The following is a 17,752-nucleotide window of genomic DNA, read 5'->3' on the forward strand; positions in this document are numbered from 1 at the left end:
ATATATCCACTATAATAAGTGTAAACAATAAAGCCCTTTCGGAATGAGTCGGTGGCATACTAATTCAGTGTCAATGAAAATTGTGGTTATAAATCTTATGTTTTGTAATTCATTATTTGGTGGGCATATTTTTGTTGTTACGTAACAGCTCCATTTCTTGGTGAATATGACGAGGAGGAGGATGAGAATTCCTTGGTTTCCCTACGAAAAGTCGCCGGATTTCCCTTGATATTTATCTACACCATAATTATTACCAACTTCCTCCTTGCTCTTTTCTCCTTGGCGTTTGTGGCTTTATCATCAAAATACTTGATGAAATTTGCAGTGTTTGGTCCAAGTTTTGTATTGCTTTGTTGTTCGTTCCAATTCATAAACTTCTACATTGTTTCACCAATTAATAAGTTTGATAATTTGTTTTTTCTCATTGGGATATTATGCCTTGTAGTCCAGAGTTTTTGTTTGGTAGAAATGTGTAGAATTCGTGGGTTGTATCATGGAGTCTTACCAATAATCCTTGATTTTGGATATTTCAAGTTTGTAATATCAGCAGCAATTTGCACTGAATATTACTTATTTGGATTTGGGTCGACGCGTTTTTGGATTGTGTTAACAACTTGTGTTAGCCTCACATTCCTTTACGGGAATTACTTCCGCCCAAGCGACGCCAAAGACGACATAAGTAGCCCAACAACAACACCAAGTGCAATGTCTTCATCTTCTAATCCTCGTCTTTGTTGTTTTTTAGAACGTTATTTAGATTCAGTAGTTAATGTTTGAATGGTTCTTAATACTCAATATATGCTTAGTGGTTAGAATGTATCCATTTGTTGTTAATTAACTAGTGCTTGAAATGGTTTTTGCAAGTTTTGTCAAGCACCTATAAATATAACAAGTTTTGTCAATCTTTTTTGAACTCATCGGTCATCAATGAAACAAGAACGTCATTCTTTTTGAACCTGCAAATATAACAATATTTGGTTTTTTCAGAGCAAAACCGAGCTCCAATCAAATATTGGTTATTTTTTTTTTTCAAAATAAACAACCATAGCCGGCGGTGAAACACCACTTCCGTCTCCTTTACCTATAATTATGGGTATTGCAAAAATTCACGAAAATCACTTATATCGTCAATGTGATGATACTTGTTGGATTATAGATACCAAAGCTACTCATCATGTTACCGGCAATAAATCTTGGTTATTTGATACCCACAACATTGAATGTCCGGTTGGGTTACCAAATGGCGAGAGTGTACTCGCTACTTTGGAAGAATCGGTCCGCTTGTCAGATAAAACCACCATCAATGGAGTTCTTTTTGTGCCACATTTGACTTGCAATTTAATTACCATTTCACAACTTAGTGATCAATTAAAAGTTGGTGTTCAATTTAATTCATATATGTGTGCTATATAGGACCAAATGAAGGACTAAAAGTTGTTGAGAGGGACTTTATTACTTATTTAGCAAACTGGATGTGGTGCAACGTGTGTCTGTGATCGGAGCAACATCAGATTTGGAGCTATGGCATAGAAGAATGGGTCATCCTTTGGAAAGAGTGGTAAAGCCGCTACTTCCTCATATTCGTAATACTAAAGGTAGCCTAATAGCAAAGGGACGTGAAGTGTGTTTTCTTCCTCAACATCCTAGAGACAAATTTCCTTTAACTGAGAATAAATCATCTAGAATTTTCGAGAAAATACATTGTGATTTGTGGGATCCGTATAGACATTATGTTTCGTCATGTGAGGCACGTTATTTTTTTAACAATTGTTGATGACTTTTCCCGAGCAATTTGAATTTATTTGTTGATTGATAAGATTGAAGTATTATTTAAGATGTTCATGACCTTTATTGCTATGATTGATATGTAATTTAATCAAACAATTAAAATTGTTTAGAGGGATAATGGAACCAAATTTAATTGTTTGGTTGATTATTTTGTTGCAACCGGAATTATTTTTCAAACCTCATGTGTGAGTACTCCTCAACAAAATGGGAGAGTAGAGAGAAAACACATACATAATTTTAATGTTGGGAGAGCCTTGAGATTCCAAGCCAAATTGCCTATCTGTTTTTGGGGTGAATGTGTTTTAGTTGTAGTTCATTTGATAAATATATAGAATCCCAACTCCACTCCTACAAAATAAAACCCCATTTGAAATTCTATTCGATAAATCTCCTTCGTTTGATGCTATTCGTACTTTTGGGTGCTTGTGTTTTGCTCAAAATCAAAAGACTAAAGGAGATAAATTTGCTAGTAGAAGTCGTAAATGTGTATTCATGGGGTATCCGTTTGGAAAAAAGGGGTGGAAGTTGTTTGACCTTGAAACAAAGGAATTTTTTGTCTCTCGTGATGTGAAATTTGTGGAAGATGTTTTCTCTTTTGGTTGCCCCGAAGATGTTAATTTTGATCTAAATATTTGTAATGATGATTTTATTGCAAATAATGTTGGAAATGTGACTGAAATTATTAATGGGAGAGAAACTAGTAAGCATCAAATGCAAGACCAACAAGAGGCATCCTTCTCCCCATGCACCTCGTGCAAAAATGCTGTTGCCCGCAGGGGGACAACAGAGGACACTGCTGCTGCCCAACAATCCGAACAGCAATAGCAGCCAGCACAACAGCACACGGCTGCAGTGCTGCTTCCCAGCAGCACACTGCTTCTGCCCGTCAGCTAGAACCACAGCAACAGCCAACACAGAAGCACACTACTGCTACCCATAGCAGACCCGACAACAGCAACAGCTGTCAGAACAGCAGCATGGTAAAGCTGCTACCACTGCCCAACCGCAGCAACCCGAGCGCCCTCACAGCACGATTGCTCCCTCGTCATAGCAGCAGCATAATGTTGACATGGGTTGGGGTTTTCCAGAAAATATCCTTCTATTTTGCTCCGTGATTTTTTTACACACACGGTTGTTGCTAAACGTCCGTCTCTGCCATCCAATCAGTCCTCAGGTACTCCGTATCCCCTAGCACACTATATACATTGTGATAATATTTCTGTGAATTATCAGAAATTTATTTCAGTAGTTATTCGAAGTAAAGATCCAAAAACCTTCAGAGAGGCGATGAAATTTGATGGATGGCGCACGTCTATGCAGGAAGAAATTCGGGCTTTGGAAGACAATGGTACTTGGACATTTGAACATCTTTGTAATACCCCTTAATTTTATGCGTATTTAATTTTAAATAAGTATTTTGTAAATTATTTAAAAAAATTCGAAATGAATTATTTATGGTATTTAGGGAGATGAGGAAGAATCGCAAGTTTGAGAAAACTATCCGCTATGCATCTAGGAAGGCATATGCTGAAACTAGGCTTCGCATCTAGGGCCGCTTTGCTAAGCGAACCGATGTCGAGGCTGAGGTTTCAACAACCTCTGTTGAGGCCTCTTCGCCTCTGACCCGTGCCGTCCTGCTAAGGGTTCCAACAAGATTAAGAATAATAAGCTAATTAATTATAGTTATTATTGTAATGGTGGGTGTAGTAGTATATGTGATGTTTTGTTATTTGTGTACAGGTAGTAGTTTTTGTTTGATCTTGTATGTAGCAGAAGTTTTAGTGCTACTTTGCTGATCTCTCCTATGTATTTTTAAGGAGTAATTTGTAGTTGTTAATGAATTAAGAATGAACGAATGATGATGATGATAAAAGTTTTGTTGTGATGATTTTTTAAAATACAGTTACTTCAGTTAGTTAAATTAGTTGTTCTAATTGATTAAAGTATTATTGTTGAATCTCTCTTTTTTGATGAGGTTTCTGTTGTTACATGTTGAGATTAAATAATATGGATCTTTTTTGGTTTTTTTATGTTTGTTTAATCTTCAATGTATCAAATTCTGACAGCTTATTGGCTCTTTTTTATAACCTTAAACTTGTTAAATCATGGTTTAAGGTTAGTAATTAGATAAGAATAGATCATGCATGATATGATCAACCATTATTATTTTAATAATGCTAATTAAATATGTTTATGCTAAAGCAGTAAAGGCTTCTTTTTTTGTAATACATGAAAATAATTGAAAAATTAGCTGTTTAGTTCAATCCTTGGTTTGTGGATGAACTATAAGTCTATAACCAATTTATAGAGAAGGGCCTAAAAGGTACGAGGAGGAAAAACCGGAGTACAACTTAGACATAAGGTTTGAAATTGGGCTTTACGTATATGCACAATACATTAGATTTAAGACGTATCAGAGCATCGATCTCCAATGGTAAGCTATAAGGGCTTGTTGCTTACCTTGATACATTAAAATTTTGAGCTAGTAAATTATTAAGCTACAAGGTGCTCCAATGGTTAGAAATAGAATGTTGTAGCTTGAAAAGATAAGTAAATAAAATAGTTTTAATTATACACATCATAATATAAGTGGATGAAGTATTCTTTGAAAAATCAAGCAACGTAGCTTGTTTGAGCAACGTAGCTTGATGTAGCTACATCAATATTGTCACTGATGTGTCTATTTTATATAGTATTTTACCCCCGTCCCTTGGTCATAATTAGTAGTGTTTTTGGCTCTTTAGAGCCACTTTTATTACTAATTGGTGTTTTCTAGTGTTTTCGTAGATTTGGTTGACTTTTGCAGGGATTTACACTTTTGGAGTATTTTCCCGAGATATTTTGGAGCAATCACGAGCATTGGAGAAGCACGACCAGATTTTACAGCCCAGGGCCGGTTAGAGCCATCGAACCGGTGATTAAAGGCTCGGTATAGGTGATACCGGGGCATTTGGACCGAGTATTCAAGACCCAAAGAGGAAATCGAGATTGGCCCGAAGAATTGGAGCCTAATCGTAGTCTAATTAGTGGCCTAAGAGAGCCGCCCGGCTAAAAAGGCTGGCGCTCGGAGGCGCGCCCGTCCGGGCGAGAGAAGCAAAGGTCGGCGCCCGGTGATGCGCCCGGCCGGGCGCAAGAAGCGTGTTGAAGAGCAAAAAGGTGCGCCCGATCGGGCGGTGCCTCGCCCGATCGGGCGCGTGTAATTATTAGGAGACGATTAGCGTCGTTTTAGTTTGTTTTAGTTTAGGATTTGTACGGAGTATAAATACTCTTCCGTAATACGATTTTAGGATCTCTCTCTTTTACTCTCTTTACTCTTTATTTACTCTCTTAATTGTTTTCTTAGATTCTCTCTGTCTTATACCTTTGTTCTTAATCCATTCTTAATTCCAGATTTGTTTGGTAACTATGTCTCTTCTCTTAATCTTAGTTGTTTATTCCATTCCTTTGATTATGTCTTGCTTTATTGCTTTTATTAGTTTAGTTTTTATTATGTGTGAGTAGTTTTTTTCTAGGGTTTATGGGGATCCATAAATAATATGAAGGGGTAATTTATTGTTGTTAATTATCAATGCTAGATTAATATCCTATTGATTGATTTAATGCTCTGTGACTAGATTAGGCCTGATCTTTTATGCATGAGTTTGACAATATTGATTCGAGATTCGATAGATAAGAATTGATGTTTAGGTCTAGTTTCAATAGGCAAGTTTATTTATAAATGGTTAGGTTGAGATTCGAAAGATGAGATTTAATACCGGGTAAATTAATTGTGTAATTATAATACGTAGCGAAAGCCCTTTATAATCTGATTAACTATAAAGGGTTGGCTCTAGTTCTCTAAAGTTCGGGATATGGTTTAGTCAAAGAGGGTCCATGGTTAATTTTCCGGATGCACCGCGCGGAAGCCTAACCGTGAAGGGTTGGCGCGAGTGGATGGGACACCGCGAGTTTAGAAAAACTCGCTTCCATGGTTTGGTGAATTCAACATTCTCGGATGTACCTTTTGTTGCTCAGAGCGTTCAATCAGGTAGATGGAGCATGAATTCCCAAGGGGTTATGTCCATATGTAGACCACATATGGGTTTTAGAAAAGTGAGAAAAACTCAATCAGGAAGTAGGATCGAGCTAATAGTGCTAAAAACTAGTCAAAATTAGAACGCATATTTCTGGTTCGGTATTGGAAGAACTTGGCGCCAACAAACAGAGATTGGCGCCGGATTTTGGCTGTAGCACCTGACGACAAAACTGTCGTCTGGCGCTACAGTCAAAATTCTGGCGCTAATTTTCTGTTTGCTGACGCTAATTCCTACATGCCTCAGCAGCTTTCTGTGCTCGATAAAATATTCCAGTTTCGCGCGGTGTTATTTTGATCCTAGTTGTGAAAGATATTTCTCAAATTTCCTACATGTAAAATCCTATGTTTAAACTCATTACGGATGGTCTTTCCAATGAGATCTTTTTATGTATATGACAATAATGTTAAACAAAATTACGCACATGAAATACTTAGAATGTTTCGAGTTTCATCCACTCATTCTAAATCATTGCCGAAACAAATTCAGGAATTAAAATAGAAATCCTCCCCAGTGGAGTCACCAAAAACTGTAGGGAATATTTCAAGCATTGATCCCCTAGTTTGAACTAACCCCACTGTGATCATACACTAAAGTACGGTGGCGTCCAAAGGGAAAGAAGATAGAGCAAAAGAGTCGCCAACAAGTTTTTTTAGGAACTTGTAAAACGTTCACAAGGTGAAGGTTACACCCCTTAACGATCCAAGAGATCGTCAACTCCATAAGGTCTTGAACCAAATACGATTCGGGGATGAAGGTACAAATCCAACGTAAAAGAGATTGAACCTGCCTTAATAATAGGCCCCTACTTTATTCTGGTCGTATTCATGTGCGCTTTCTGACTAACATGCAATCAATAGGTTTACCCTAAACCTGTTTAATCTATGTTGGTTGAATATTAATGCACAAATAAATCTATTATTGGCGATCACTTGAATTATAATCAAATTAACCCTAAACAAGATTATTAATTATCTTATTAAGCATGATTACAAGTACAAATTCCCTTTAAACATGCATAAAAGGTGTGATCAAGCAATAACAATAAATATCATCAAGCAACATAATAATAATCATCATAATAATAATTATAACAATCATAAAATTATAATCATAATCAAAACAATTATAAAAATAATCATGAATCATGTTAAAGCATAATAATAGCAAGATCCTAGGCATGATACTAACAAGATTAATAACAAACCCTAGCATGTCACTAAACAATATAATTCAAATCTTTAGCCCTAACATGATACTAACATGAATAAATATTAGAAAGAACATAAAAATCATCATACTTTTAATCATACTTGATATTAAAGTTACCCTAGACATGATACTATGAATCAAAATAACGATCTAAGCATGATTTCTACATAATAACATCAATAAAACAATTAAAGTACTTACTTTGATGCCTCGTACCTCTTTCTAATAACAAAATACACACGTTAGTAACTTCAAGGAAAATAATAAACAAAACAATTAAATTAAATAATAATTGAAAGAGAGATTTGGGACCAAACCCTCAGAAATTAAAACCTTTCACGTCTAGGGCGAAGGCAACTTCAAATATGGCTAGGTGTATCTGGATCTAATGAATGCGGAATTTTTATATTTGAGAAAAGGCTAGTTTAGAAAGGAGAGAGAGAGTAATCAAAAGAATCTTGATGAGAGTTGGTGAATCAAAACGGAGTTTTTACGACGTTATTTATAAAGAAAATCAGCCAAAAAGATAAAATATCAAAAACAGAGTTCTTACGCAAAAAACCGAGTTGACGCCAGACGCTGACCTTAGCGCCAGACGCTAAGGTTGGCGCCAAGTCTAGCGCCAGGCGCCAATCGTAGCGTCAGGCGCTACAGTTGGCGTTTGGCGCTGACTCAGAAATCCACGCGTTTTCTTAAAATCAGATAAAAAATTGCCTTACAGGAGGATAAATTGTATTTTCCTCAAAAAATGTTCTTTGATTCTAATTAAAACTCTAAAAAGTCAACAAAAGTCAATTTATCAATGCTAATTGAATTAGGAATGAAAAGAACCTTCTAGAAGAATCTAGAAGACTAAAACCATTCCTAATTGCATTAGGAATGATAAATCTATATTAGACCCTCCCCTAGATCATTGGGCCGCATGTAAGGCTCAAACCAGGCTCAGTTCAGTAAATTGGCCATAATTTCCTCAATATTCATCGGAATTGGGCTTATAATATATCGTTGGAAAGCTCTTGTCAACCCCATCCAACTACACTACTATTGGACCCATATCATGGACCAACCAAACTGGATTGGATATTTTCATAAAATAAGTTTTCAAAAACAGGGAGAAGAGAAAGAAATTAAAACTATCCGCAACACTAGACTTTCCACACTTTCACTTCATTCGATTATGATTCGACGCGAAAGGTACTCATCACTGGGTTTGGTTTTGGGGAGACACAAATGGGTTTCTACACCAAGTAAGCCTTTTAATACTGACCGAGTAACCCTATAACACTAACGAAGTATACCCAATTAACACTGATCAAGTACTCTTTCAAAGTAGTAACCCGAGTCTCACTCTTGCGACTAGGGTTCCTTCTCGTCGGAGGTCTGAGTTTTGATTTCTCTTGCGTGTTCAAGCCTTCTCCCCTGTTCAGAGGGATGTTTGGACGTTTCTCTTTTACCATGGCTAGTGAGATTCTTGAGAAATTGGCGAACTTCTCCATAACTGCGAAGGAGGAAGACATTGAAGATTTAGGGGAGACGGGTGATGGTTCTTGGATCAGAAACTCGCGCTTTCGCTTGTAGGGAAATTATTGACCGTTCGTTCCTTTAATTTTGAGGCGCTTCAGAGACCGATGAAACAAATTTGGTCTCTGAATCGTGATGTGGTTTTTAGGAAGATTGAAAATAATATGTTTGTAATTCAATTCTTCCATTGGCGTGACAATAAGAAGATCTTAGATGGTGCTCCGTGGAATTTTGACAACCAATTACTTTTATTGAAAGAAATACAGGGGGACGAACAATCGAAAACAATTGAACTGAAGTTTTGCCTTTTCTGGATTCGATTTTACAATTTACCCCTTGATTGTCGAACCAATGATGATGTGAAATTGATTGCTGGAAAAATCAGAGTTGTGTTTGAAGTAGAGGATGATGAACTTGGTTGGGATAAATCGAGATGGGCTAGGGTTATGGTGGACACCATAAAAACTTTACGAAGAATTCAGAAAATCCGCAACAAGAAGGGGGAAGTCACGATGGTGCAACTTAAATATGAAAGGTTATCCACTTTCTGCTTTGTTTATGGAGTTCTCGAGCATACCGAGAAAGATTGCACGAAGGAGGAGGAAGAGAATGAAGGTGAAGAGAAACCTTGTGGTTTGTGGTTGCGAGCTTCTCCTAGGAAAGGGCGCACCAAGCGTACTGAGGAGGTTTCAAAGCTGCGCAAAGCAAAAGCTCTGTCTTTCACAACAAAACCGCCCGAGACTAAACAAAGAGTGAAGGATAAGGATGTTGCAAAGTTGGACTATGTGATCCAACCTCAATCTGAAGTCATAAGGGGGGTGGAGGACAGCATTATATGTTACAATGGAAAGACTAGTGAGGCCAGCCCCGAAGCTCTTGGAGTGTTTGATAAGCTTGAGGAGCAGAAACGTGTGGGAGTGGAGGATGCATCTGTTGAGACAAAGAGGGGGTTAGAGGAAAGTGGGATTGTGTCAGAGGTTTAACCTTTTATTTTTAATGCAAACACTTCTAATTTAGGGGTGAGGAAGTGGAAGAGGGCTGCTAGGGGTAGTGAGAGGGAGATGGAGGTGGATAGGGAGGGGGACTGTGTGTTAGGTGGAATAAAGAAGAGGAGTCAGGGAGAGGTGAGCTGTGAAGCTGATCCTTTGGGAGTTAGTGGTGCAAAAAGAAACAAAACTTTGTCTTGTGAGCTACTGTCTCCTATTTCTTTGACGGAGGTTGGCATGGACTAACCCCGTCAGTCATTATGAGTACTTTATGTTGGAACTTCCGGGGAATGGGCAACCCCGAGTCAGTTCGTAGACTCCGTAAATGGAGTAATATAATAGCCCCTGATCTAGTTTTTATCTCAGAAATTATGACTTGTAAGGGTGCAGTGAGAAATTTAAAGGAGATGACAGGTTTCTCAAATGCTTTAGGGGTGGCTAGGCGAGGTAAATTGGGAGGTTTGTGTCTTTATTGGAATGAAAATGTCATTGATTTCACTCTCGTTTCTTTTTCCCAAAATCATATTTGTGGTGATGTGAAGAAGGGAGGGGTGGCGTGGAGGTTTGTAGTGATATATGGGTGGCCGGAGGGTGGGAACAAATATTGTACATGGGCTCTTATGATGAGGAGGCCACTTTGCCTATTTTGTTTGGGGGTGACTTTAATGAAATTCTGTCATATAAGGAGAAAGAAGGAGGTGTTGATAGAGATAGAAGTGAGATAGCTCATTTTGGAGAAGTTTTTGATGACTGTGAACTTCATGATCTTGGCTTTGAGGGACAATGGTGGACGTGGGAACGTGGTAATTCAGAGAACACTTGGGTTAGAGAAAGATTGGACCGTTTTGTAGCCTCTTTCTCTTGGCTACTACTATTCCTGCACGCTTATATTGAAGATTTGTTGAAGTATCGTCTGATCATTCCCCCATTGTGATTAGAACTAAGGTTACAAAAAAGAGAAAAAAGAGAAATAAGCAGTTCAAATTTGAAACTTCTTGGTTGCTTGATGAGAAGTGTAAAGCTGAGATTAAGAGAGTTTAGGACTTGGTGGAGGGGCAGAATGTGACTTATAAAATTACTACTATGGGTAGGAAATTGCTTGAGTGGAGCAAGAAGCATTTTGATGACCTTGGTATTAAAATAGCTGATGCCGAGTTTGCGTTGAAGGAGCTACAGCAGCAGCCCATGTCTCGGGCAGATTGTACCACTCGGATTGAGCTTGAAAAAACCCTCGATGATCTCCATAATAAACATGAAGCTTATTGGTTTGTTCGTTCCAGAGTGTTGGAGGTCAAGGATGGGGACCGAAATACTAGCTATTTTCACCATAAAGCATCTCAGAGAAAAAAGAAAATCACAATCGATGACTTATTTGATGATGAGGGAAATTGGCAAGATGATGAGGATAGGATCGAGAATGTAGTGTGTAATTTTTACACACGATTATTTTCTTCACATGGAGCTTCAAATAGTGAGGTTTGGGAGGTTTTGCAGCATGTAGACCTGGTTATTGGGCAGGTCGGGTCAGGGTCGGTGCGGGTCGGTTGCGGGTCAGGGTCAAAGAGGGTCACATTTTATAGGGTCAATATAGGGTCGGGACAATGCGGGACGCGGGTCGATAATGGGCGGGCCTACAAAATATCAATTAAAATAAATATTGGACAAAGCCATCATTAAATGCATTTGAATACAAATTAATCTATATAATTATTTTTACATTATGTATTTTCTTTATCAACTAAATTGGAAAAACATGTTGGCCCTATATTGACCTTACCCAATAAGGGCCCTGTCCATTAATAACCCTATCCATTAAAAAACCCTATAAGCTTGGCCCTGACCCTATCATCATTAGACTACCCTGTCCAATAACCACCTCTAGCAACATGTTAAAACTTTTGTTCCGGAGGATAAAAATGCATAATTACTACGACCGTATTCGAAGGATGAGATCTTCAAAGCTCTGCAACAAATGCACCCCTGCAAGGCTCCTGGCCCTGACGGTATGCATGCTATTTTCTGTCAAAGATTTTGGCATATTGTTGGTGATGATGTCTATAATTTTGTTAGTAGTATTTTACATGGTCGTTTATCTCCGGAGAGCATAAATAATACTAACATTGCCTTGATCCCAAAAGTCAAAGATCCAAAAACCATGTCTGAGTTCCGTCTTATTAGTTTGTGCAACGTTTTGCATAAAATTGTCTTGGAAGCTATTGTCCTTAGATTAAAATCTATTTTGCCGGGAATTGTGACCGAGAACCAAAGTGCTTTTGTTCCTGGTTGTCTCATTATGGACAATGCTTTAGTAACTCTGGAGCTATTTCACACAATGAAGAACAGAAGCAAAGGTAGGAAGGGCACCATTGCGCTCAAGCTAGATATGAGCAAAGCCTATGATCGTGTTGAGTGGGGTTTTTTGCGGAAATTGCTTCTAACCATGGGTTTGATGGTCGTTGGGTGAATTTGATAATGAGTTGTGTATCTACCGTTTTTACTCTTTTACTGTGAATGGTAGTGTGTGTGGTGCGGTGCTCCCCTCCCGGGGGCTCCGCCAAGGGGACCCTTTATCTCCCTATTTGTTTATTTTGGTTGCAGATGCTTTCTCCCATATGTTGTAGAATAAAGTGCAGATTGGAGAACTTCATGGGGCAAAAGCATCTAGGAGTGGTCCTGTTATTTCTCACTTATTGTTCGCAAATGATAGCCTCTTTTTTGCTAGAGCAAACAGATGTGAATGCGAAGCTATAGTTGATATACTCAACAAATATGAAGTAGCATCTGGTCGGAAAATTAACTATGAGAAGTCTGAAGTTTCTTTTAGCAGTGGGGTTAAGGCCGAGCAAAAAAGTGAGTTGATGGGTGTTTTAAATATGCGCCAGGAGCTAGACACGGGAAGTACCTGGGGATCCCAACTTTAGCAGGGAGATCAAAGAAGGCAATTTTTAGAGATTTGATGGACATAATTTGGAAAAAGCTTCAAGGTTGGAAAGAAAAATTATTATCGAGAGCTGGCAAGGAGGTACTCTTAAAGGCGGTCATTCAAGCAATTACTACATACCTGATGGGTGTGTATTAATTTCCTAGCTCGGTTATCCAAAGTATCCGATCGGCAATGGCTCGTTTCTATTGGGGTCAACGAGATAATAAGAGAAAAATTCACTAGAAGTCATGGGATTATATGTGCACTCCTAAATGTCTCGGTGGGATGGGTTTTAAAGATCTAGAGGTCTTTAATGATGCTCTTCTAGGTCGACAAGTGTGGAGGCTAGTCCACCTGGAAAGCTCTCTATTGGGTAGAGTTATGAAGGCAAAATATTACCCAAATAACTCTTTCCTCGACTCTTATCTTAGTGTGGCAGGGAGTTTCTCATGGAGAAGTATATGGAGCTCAAAAGCTCTCCTTAAGGAGGGCTTAATCTGGCGCATAGGAAATGGCTCGAAGTTGAATATATGGCGTGACCCTTGGATTGCAGATGCTGAAGGGAAGTATGTGTTGAGTAAGGAAGTTGAGGGCTTGAATACCGTGAGTGACCTGATAGACTTTGATGCACTAGTAGAAAAATGTACATTTGCGTCGCCATATTTGCGTCACTCATTCTAAGGAGCGAAGCAAATGTTTTATTTTACCTTCCTTTTAAATTATTTGCGTCGCATATTATTTAAGAAGCGACGCAAAACTCAAGTGCATTTCAGCTTTCTATCATTTGCGTCGCTCCTATTTATTAAAGCGACGCAATTAATAAACTTATTTGCGTCACTCATTAGTTAGCAAGCGACGCAAATAAGTGATTAAGTAAATTGCGTCACTCTTTTACTAATGAGCGACGCATATGTACATTGTACAACATTATAAACAAGGTTATTTGCGTCGCTTTTTCATAATAAAGTGACGCAAATAACTCTTTTGGCTTTAGGTTTTTTCTGCGTTTTTTACCTTAGTTTTTCATCAGGTACCTACATTCACTATACAAAAAGAAAAAAAAAACAAGAGTTCTTAAATTCCAGCGAATTTCTACAGCAAAACACCCACAAATTTGTCTCTGAAATCCAACAAATTCGGCCAAAAACTTGCGTTTCCCCAGCAAATTTAACATCTGAAATCGCAGTGAAGTCGAAGACCCATAATCGGCTGCAAATTCGAGCAATTTCGAGCAAAAATTTAGACCAAAAACCCTAAGAAATTCGAAGCCTTAAACCCAGAAAAATTGATTGTTTCCGACCAAAAATCCCCCATTTCGAGCAAAAAATCAACTCAAAAGCATACAAATTCGAATCCTAAAAGCCCCAAAAAATTCAATTTCGGTCTTCAAGTTCGATTGGGGGATTTCTAGGGTTTTTGGCAGCGACGCAATATACCCTAAGAAATTCGTCCCATTTCAGTCATAAATAATTTTTGTTCGAATTTCAGTCAAGAAATTACAGCAACAATAGGTTAAGTCAAGAAATTACAGCAACAATAATTGTTTGAATTACGTCTTTTTCTGGGTTCAAGTCAAGAAATTACAGCAACAAAAATTCGAGCAATAACTGAAATTTTCGAGTGGAAAAATCGCTTAATTTCGCCCCAAAAAACCCGAGGAAATTCAAGCAAATTACAGCAACAACAATTGAAGTTCGATTTCGGCTCGACATTGTTGAATTTTTGAAGTCAATTCCACCTATGGTAAGAGTGCTTCTATTTATGTTCAATCTTTTCTTGGTTTAAGGCTTCGAATTCGGGGAAGATTAATAAGTGTGCTGAGTAAGCTTAATTTTCAAACTTTGGCTATTCTTACATGATTCATAATTATTGTGTCTCTGCTTGGTAATTTTGCAAACTTTGATTTAAGTTATTACTGCCTTAATCTATTCTAGTCTAGTACAAATGTACATTACTTGATGATTTAAGTTATTATTGCCTTAATTGCAATTAAAAAGTCCATTATGATCTCGGGTTTAGTCATTGAAGCATGCTGAATGAGCACTTCAGTCGAGTGATACATTGTTATGTCTATCTTAGTTGTAATTAGCCTAACAGATGATTAAGGTTTACGTGCTCGCATTTGTAAGCATCGAAAAGTCGATATCCATCATACATACTGTCATGCAGCTTGATTATTGCTGGCATGCTGTTCAACATACCTTAAGAGCATGGTTCAACCCCTGGCCTAAGATCTGCCTTTTGGTCCAAACTTAACTTTTCCGGCAGTTGGAAATTGAACCTTTTCTGAACTTGGACCACAACAAGCAATTTAAGAATTAACATGAAAATATAAATATAAATATAAATATAAATGGAAGTATAAAATGTCAGTGTAATCATTGAAGTGTAGCAAACTTAAAATTTACTGTAATGAAGCTTTAGGTGTCGGCTCCTGTAATGGTCTTCACATATTCATCAGTTCTGTAAGACCTTTTTGTTTTGCTGGTATTAGAAATTTAGTTTAAACCTTTATTGAAAAGGAGGCAATGTCAGTATTTCTTAGTCAACTAATGTTATGACTATTTGGCTAATAATGAAAAATAGTGTAAATGTACTTTTTTAACTAGTGGTTTTTAGTGATGATGGTTTTTAACTTGTTTTTAAACCTAGTATCAAGTTTTCTTATCTGTTAAGCTACTTTTGAAGGCCTAAATCTGGAGGAAAAAACCCAGAATTATTATTATTATTATTTTTAATTTTTTTTTTTGTAAGTCTCAAGCATGAACAACTGTCATCTCCGATTCATTAAAATGGAGAATCCGTATGTTCCCTTGTAAATGGTTGAATAAAAGGAAGTTATTGTGAATCAAATGATCATTGATAAAACAATTAATACATATGAAATTATATAAGGGAATGGTGTTGTATGCATTGCCTTTTATCTTAGTGTAGGGCTACCGGGGTAGATTCTAAAACATTGCTAATTGCAGATCATTTGATCCTTACGCTTAAGTAAAAATTGATATGTACTGTAATACACTTTGGTTATGCATGACATATTCATCCTTTGTTACATTAATTCACTTATGATTCTAGTCTATTAGCCGCTTCATCTATATATACTGCTTGGTTAGTTCTCATCTGGAAATATTTTTTTCTTATTGATTTCTAAATTTTGGTTGGTTTAAATCTTGGCAGTACTTGGATGAAAACAAGTCTTTGATTCTGAAGATTGTGGAAAGCCAGAATTCGGGGAAGATTAATGAGTGTGCTGAGTAAGCTTTATTTGCAAACTTTGGCTATTCTTACATGATTCATAATTGTGTCTCTGCTTGGTAATTTTGCAAACTAGTGCGAAATGGTTAGTACTCTAGTTTTTAAGGCAATTGGGTCAGATTAATTATCAATTTTATCATACTGATCCGTTCTTTCATTGTATGGTTAAAGGTGGTATGCAAAACGATTTCTACATCCTGACATTGTGGCACCATATGATTACATATTTATCTGGGACGAAGATTTGGGAGTGGATAATTTTGATTCTGAAAAGTTAGCACTCTTTCTGCATCATATCCTCTAATGTCTTGAGCTATTCAGTACAGAACTTTTGTCATTTTTTTTTATTGAATTTTCAGATACGTTGATTTGGTTAAGAAACATGGTTTGGAAATTTCACAGCCTGGTGTGGATCCTAATAGTCCGTTTACATGGCAGATGACAAGGAAAAGACATGACAGTGAAGTTCACAAGTAATAACTACAAATGATGTATAATTTATGCCCAGTTATCTTCCTTTGCAACAGAAGCAGGATTTCGATATTAATTACCAAAATATTGATCTGAGTTGTTTCTTGGGTGCACTTTGTAGGAGCACAGAGGAGAAACCAGGATGTTAAATTTCAGTTAAATTGTTCAATTTTTGCTACAAAAATGGAGAATGATTCTTCCAAGAAAATTGAAGTTTCTGCCCTAAACCCCAATTTACAATCAAGAGGTGCTTTGGTTGTATTAGAAGGGTTAGATCGAAGTGGAAAGAGCTCTCAGTGTATTCAGCTTCTCTCTCACTTGCAAAGTATTGGGTATTCTGCTGAGTTATGGCGGTTTCCGGATCGAAATACTGCTGTTGGGCAGATGATCTGTGCTTATCTTTCCAATCAATCTAATTTGGATGATCATACTATTCATCTTTTGTTCAGTGCTAATCGTTGGGAGAAAAGGTTGTTTCTTTTTTCTTTTTATGATTGTTTTTTTATACATAATTTGTGAGTTGCATACCATGTGTTTGATGTTATGTTTAGCTGAATCTAATTCCTTTCTATGTTGTTATTTATTGGTTAATTTATTTGGTAAGATCTGAGACATGGCTGTTAAACCAAATCTTAGTTTTTTCATAGCTTGCATCAGACTGTACAATTTTGGTAAGGCTGTAAGGTTAATAGGTTTGACAGTGGTGACTTTATCTTGCATAGTGTCATTATAGTGATGCCTGCAATACATGTAGTGCAGGTTATACTAATTTTCTTTTACTTAAACATGTTCCAGTTTCTTGCAATGTTCTTTTTATTTTTGTAAATTATGTTTTTTAACTAGATTATGTGAGATAGTTGCTGTTTCATCAAATTCCGTAATAATGCCATCTAGATTTTCATACGATGCTGAATGATAACAGATGGTTGATGCCTGCTTGCCAATGGAAGAAGTCCAGAAGAAGCTCAGAGAATATGTGCTTGAGTGTGTTGTGGCCTGCAAAAATGGAAGGGCTCTGTCTCACTTCTGGTCACAATAGGCAAGCTGCCATATGCCTCTTGCTCGCTTGGGCGAAATTGTATACTATAGTTAGTAAACAGTAGTTACCACGTTTTGAACTCTAGGTTGAGCTGTTGAGGTACTTCTACCTTTAAGTTTAATTCTAGAAGTTGGAGTTGTATTATACGTTGATTTGGTTAAGAAACATGGTTTGGAAATTTATGGGTAGGCCAAATTACAAAGGAGACTCTGCCGAAATTTACATTTGCATTATTCAATAATATTGCATTTTAATTTCAATTATATTAGCGTTAGCATATTACTTTATACCTAGGAAAACAGGTACTACAAACATATACAAGGCAATTATTATATTATAATTAAAAAAAAAAAATTCACCTCATTTGCGTCACTCATTAAACAAACAAGTGACGCAAATACATCAGTTTTGTATTGTCTACTCAGTCATTTGCGTCACTCCTATATAAACAAGTGACGCAAATAACAAAAAATAAGTTTAT

At 37.1% G+C, this 17,752-nt stretch overlaps 2 protein-coding genes across 5 annotated transcripts; both read left to right on the forward strand.

Moving 5' to 3' along the window:
- Nucleotides 1-10,663: 10,663 nt before the first annotated feature.
- Nucleotides 10,664-13,184, forward strand: LOC110720672. Its single transcript, XM_021899726.1, has 4 exons — nucleotides 10,664-11,103; nucleotides 11,609-12,032; nucleotides 12,202-12,430; nucleotides 12,832-13,184. Exons 1-4 carry the CDS (start codon nucleotides 10,664-10,666, stop codon nucleotides 13,182-13,184), a joined length of 1,446 nt encoding a protein of 481 aa, XP_021755418.1.
- A 327-nt stretch (nucleotides 13,185-13,511) lies between these two features.
- LOC110720852 (thymidylate kinase-like) lies at nucleotides 13,512-17,531 on the forward strand. Of its 4 annotated transcripts, none has more exons than XM_021899926.1 (6): nucleotides 13,512-14,246; nucleotides 15,684-15,846; nucleotides 15,933-16,034; nucleotides 16,121-16,234; nucleotides 16,354-16,702; nucleotides 17,155-17,531. In XM_021899926.1, the coding sequence occupies exons 4-6, from the start codon at nucleotides 16,216-16,218 to the stop codon at nucleotides 17,333-17,335; spliced, it is 549 nt and encodes a 182-aa protein (XP_021755618.1). In that variant the 5' UTR covers nucleotides 13,512-14,246; nucleotides 15,684-15,846; nucleotides 15,933-16,034; nucleotides 16,121-16,215; the 3' UTR covers nucleotides 17,336-17,531. The 4 variants fall into 4 exon arrangements, 3 of the variants coding, with proteins under 3 accessions (XP_021755618.1, XP_021755619.1, XP_021755620.1); XM_021899927.1 differs by having other exon boundaries at nucleotides 15,684-15,760; XR_002511360.1 differs by lacking the exon at nucleotides 17,155-17,531 and having other exon boundaries at nucleotides 16,121-16,252; nucleotides 16,354-17,148.
- Nucleotides 17,532-17,752: the final 221 nt, after the last annotated feature.

The sequence above is a fragment of the Chenopodium quinoa genome, unplaced genomic scaffold (genome assembly GCF_001683475.1).
Source record: "Chenopodium quinoa cultivar QQ74 unplaced genomic scaffold, ASM168347v1, whole genome shotgun sequence".
Taxonomy (NCBI): Eukaryota; Viridiplantae; Streptophyta; class Magnoliopsida; order Caryophyllales; family Amaranthaceae; genus Chenopodium; species Chenopodium quinoa.